Source organism: Sardina pilchardus, chromosome 1 (assembly GCF_963854185.1).
Source record: "Sardina pilchardus chromosome 1, fSarPil1.1, whole genome shotgun sequence".
NCBI lineage: Eukaryota > Metazoa > Chordata > Actinopteri > Clupeiformes > Clupeidae > Sardina > Sardina pilchardus.
In genome coordinates this window covers 26,736,227-26,741,226 of record NC_084994.1, presented here as the reverse complement: position 1 = coordinate 26,741,226, position 5,000 = coordinate 26,736,227, and the positions used below count along the sequence as shown (strand labels likewise).

At 47.0% G+C, this 5,000-nt stretch overlaps 1 protein-coding gene across 1 annotated transcript in view; it reads right to left on the bottom strand.

The window, feature by feature from the left end:
* The window catches only part of si:ch211-243a20.3 (uncharacterized protein LOC100151507 homolog), a 10,938-nt gene that overhangs the window by 5,541 nt on the left and 397 nt on the right, over positions 1 to 5,000 (bottom strand). Inside the window, exon 2 of the mRNA XM_062540266.1 lies at positions 1,513 to 1,654. Within this exon, the coding sequence (XP_062396250.1) occupies positions 1,513 to 1,633 (121 nt within the window). The 5' untranslated portion in view covers positions 1,634 to 1,654. The remainder of the gene's footprint in view (positions 1 to 1,512; positions 1,655 to 5,000) is intronic.

The window sequence follows — 5,000 nt, the reverse complement described above, 5'->3', positions numbered from 1 at the left end:
TGTGGCGTGGTGGCGCTCCACGCTGGAGCAGGACGGAGCTTTCCGACGGCTCTGAGATCATGAGTGCGTAAAGTCAGACAGGCCTCCCCCAGGACCCGCCCATGGAAGCTGATTGGCTGGAGAGGGCCAGCAGACGGTGGTGTTGCCTATTTTCTGATTAGTGCGTGACCGTGTGTGTGTGTGTGTGTGTGTGTGTGTGTGTGTGTGCATGCTTGCTTGCTTGCGTCTGTGAGTGCTTGTGTGTGTGTGTGTGTGTGTGTGTGTGCATGCTTGCGTGTGTGTGTGTGTGTGTGTGTGTGTGTGTGTGTGTGTGTGTGTGTGTGTGTGTGAATGCTTGCTTGCTTGCTTGTGTGTGTGTGTGTGTGTGTGTGTGTGTGTGTGTGTGTGTGTGTGTGTGTGAATGCTTGCTTGCTTGCTTGTGTGTGTGTGTGTGTGTGTGTGTGTGTGTGTGTGTCCACTAAGGGGCAGAAGTGTTTGGGCATGATTAAAGGCAGGAGGAGGAGATGCTTCTAGCACTGAGAACCATCCGGAAAATCTGTCTGTCCCCCAGACAGTGAAGCACAAACAGCTTAGTATATAGCTAACCTGGACTATAAGGGTACTATATACATACTGTATATCTGATATTAGTATACAGCTAACCTGCACTATAAGGGTACCATACTGTACGTACTGCATATCTGTATTAGTATACAGCTAACCTGCACTATAATACATTACATTACATTTGGCTGACGCTTTTTTAGCCAAAGCGACTTACTACATGGTAAACAGTTTAAGCTTTTTAAAGCAATACATACTGTACTGCATATCTCCATATACTGTATGTGTTCCCTTTAATCAGATAGACCAAAGAATCCACACATCCTTCAGCGAGGAAATATACAAACAGAACCAACTGGGTGTCGCCTGCGATTCTGATCCCACACTCTCTATGTGCAGAGCAGCCCATTCCTCCATATGGTCATCTAGCGGTCCAGTCTACAAAACAACACAAAGCTGCCCTTGCTCTGCAAAAAACGTCTCTCTAACAGCAATTAATTCCAGGCCAAGATCCCAGTGCTTCAGGAGCAGGGGAGGTAGAGTATGTAGGTGCAATTTGACTGGCTGTTCAGCTCAAATATCAATAACTTTTTTCCCAGAATTATGGACGCCTTTACAGAGAATGGTTAGCCTCAGGCCATTACAAAATGGAGATCACACACACACGCACGCACGCACGCACGCACACACGCACACACACACACACACACACACACACACACACACACACTCACACACACACACACTCAAAAACACACATTGGTCAAGATGCATACACATGCACACACACATACACGCGCACACAGGCATACACACACACTTGCACACACACACGCTAGCACACACACACACACACGCTTACTCTCTCTGCCTCAGGCCAAGGAGACCTCTGTACTTTGTGTGTGTGTGTGTGTAAGCCTCGGTTCTGCCTGATGCATTTAGTTGGACCCGTGTCACACATCTCCTCACCTCCCTCCCTGTAGTTCCAGTTCCCGTAGTCCAGCTCGTTACTCATTCCACATGTTGGGGCAACAAACACCATGACGACAACCAGCATCGTGGTGACGGTTACCGCGGGACCGGCAGCCATTGTGAGGTAACAAAGGGGGTCCTAGGGTGGAACGGGGGAGAGAAAAAAAAGTGAGAAAAGAGGAATATCAAAGTGCCGTCAGTTTTCTAAGACCTTTTCCTTGAAAGGTAGATTTACACGTCAGCTCTGCCAAGGAAGCTGTCCAAGTGCTGGCACCAGCCAGAGCATCAAAGAGAGAGGGATGATAGAGAGAGAGAGAGAGAGAGAGAGAGAGGGAGATGAGAGAGAGAGAGACTTGGGGAGAGGGAAAGATAAGAGAAAAGGAGATATGGAAAGAGAGAGAGAGAGAGAGAGAGAGAGAGACTTGAGAAGAAGGGAAGATAAGAGAATAAAAAAACAGATACCATGAAGGTGGAAACATCAGCAGGTGAAGAGAGCAGAGATTGAAAGTGAGATCTGCCAAACTCTATGGGATGAGAGAAAACCACAGCGAGCATAAGAGAGAGAGAGAGAGAGAGAGAGAGAGAGAGAGAAGAAAAAATGACAGAAGAAAAAGAAAAGGGAAAAGAAAAGAAAACGAGAGGCTAGGAAATGACGACTGTTGAAGATTGAGACCAGAAGGGGGATAGAGGGGTCCAAGAGTATGAAGTGATGACAGAAGGGGAGAGAGAGAAGGAGAAGAGAGGGAAAGAGAGAGAGGGAGAAAAAATGAGAGAGAGAGGGAGAGAAGAGTGGGAGAAATGAGAGAGGGATGATGAGAGAAAAAGCAGGTCTTTTTTTTCCGTCTGATACAGCCAAAACATATTCAGGGCCAAACTGAGAAAAATAGAAAGAGAACAGCAGAGAGAGAAAGAGGGGATATCAAAATAGCGCTGCAGAGAGAGAGAGAGAGAGAGAGAGAGAGGGGGGGGGGGGAGATGGAGAGATGAAGGCAAAGTGAGAGAAATAGAGTTCTTTTGATGAACATGTGGCATGTTTTTGTGTCTCAGATGATCTCATTGCAAATTAGTTCGTCAACTCTTTTGCTCCTTCTTCCTGTTCTCTCTCTCTCTCTCTCTCTCTCTCTCTCTCTCTCTCTCTCTCTCTCTCCCCTACTATTGTCCTATCATCACTCGCTGTGTGATGCACAATACACACTCCAACAATCCAAGGGTGGTTGGTTGGTTGGTTTAGAATGTTAAGACATTTGTAACTACTAATCACTATCAACAGGGTTAACTCACAAAACCAACAACACTCAGCAGCTGTTGAACCATGGTGTGTGTGTGTGTGTGTGTGTGTGTGTGTGTGTGAGCGCGCGCATGCATGTGTGTTAATCCAGTCAGTTGGGACTCCAGATGTGAGAGTTCATGTGCGGAGTATAAAAGTGCCTCAGTGTCCTGACGTTAAGAGGACAGTTTTCTCTGTGTGTGTGTGTGTGTGTGTGTGTGTGTGTGTGTGTGTGTCTGTCTGTGTCCTGGTGTTAAAAGGACAGCTCTGTCCTAAAGCAAATTATCCACCAGTGCAGGAATTCACTTTATGACCTGGTGCTCAAAGGAGCAGACTCGCAGATCTCTGGTTCCGATATACTTTAGAACCCTTTGAATCAGGCCGGGTCATGGAGTGGACTCGTGATCACTGGTTCTGATTCGCATTAGAACTGGGTCGGGTCTGTTCATGGGATCAGCTGATCTACAAGGCTATTCGTCCAAGCGTTAGAAAATGGAAACAAATGAGAATAAAATAACGAGGAATGAAATGGTCTTGTGACTAGAGAGAGAAAGAGAGAGAAAGAGAGAGAGAGAGAGAGACGCAGGCAAATTTGATTAGTCTATTTGAAGGCCGGCAAGAAAATAGCTTTTGTGAGGGAGAGAAGAAGGGAGGGAGAGAGGGAGGGAGGGAGGGAGGAAAGCTTGATGTCAAACAGGGGAAAAGGGGAGAGAGAAAGAGATAAAAAAAGAAGTAGAGAGAGAGGGAAGAAAAAGGAGCAAATGAATATACTGTAGGTTGGTGCATTTTTAGAGATAGCCAGCTAAAAGACCTAATGGGTCAATCTGGAAGAGAAGGAGTGGGGACCATTGATTTATTTGATTGTAAGAGAGAGAGAGAGAGACAGAGGGGAGAGAGAGAATGAATGAAAGAAATAAAGAACGAGAGAGAGAGATAAATAAAGAAAACGAGAGAGCGATAAAGATATGGCAGGACCAGAGTAGTTTAGGGCCTGAAGAGAGGCACAGTCAGAGACATGCTGAATGGAGGAGAGAGAAAGAGGGAAGGAGAGAAAGAAAGAGGGAGAGAGAAGGATGACAGAGGAAAGAGGGAGGGAGAGAGAGAGAAAGAAAGACGGATGACAGAGGAAAGAGGGGGAGAGAGAGCAAGAGAAAGAGAGAGGGATGACAGAGGAAAGAGAGAGGGAGAGAGAGAGGGGGGTGACAGAGAAGAGTTTGAGAGAGAAATAGAGAGAGGGAGAGATGACAGAGGAAAGAGAGAAAGAGAGAGAGAGAGAGAGAGAGAGAGAGAGAGAGAGAGAGAGAGAGAGAGAGAGAGAGAGAGAGAGGGATGACAGAGGACAGAGGGGGGAGTGGTGGTCGGGGGCCCAGCGGGATCAATGTAATTGGATTGGAGATGTTGGAGCTCAGCAGGCATTCTTAAACGTTTTTACAAAACGACCCAAGATCACACACACACACACACACACACACACACACACACACACACACATGCAGACGCATGGACACACACACACACGCAGACACACACACACACATGCATGCAGACACACACACACACACATGCATGCAGACACGGACACGCGTGCACGCACACACACACACACATACAGACACGCTTACACACATACACACACAGACACACACAGACACACACACACACACACACGGACGCACACGTATACACACACACATGGACGCACATGCATTCACACACACACATACACACAGACACACATACACACATTCATGTGCACACACACGTGCCTACAAACACTCTCTGTCTCTCTCACACAGAGACCATGCTGTGTTCACTCGAGACACATATACACACCTACACACACACACACACACACACACACACACACACCTACACACACACACACACACACACACTTCACAAATATCATTCCATCAAACATTTATCCACTGACCGTGAGGTCTACTAACCCCCTCCACCCCAAAAGAACAACACAAAAAACACACACACACACACACTTGGTCCCTTGAGCCTTGTGATTCAGAGCAAAGACAACTGTGTTACTTTAGTCCAGGCTGTTATATAATCCCTGATGTACACGTTCCTCTGAGTTACACACACACACACACACACACACTCTCTCTCACACACACACACACACACCCCTGATGTACACGTTCCTCTGAGTTAGAAAGAGTTTTGGCCCCTACAGTGCGCGTGATGCAAGCCAGCGAGAAAT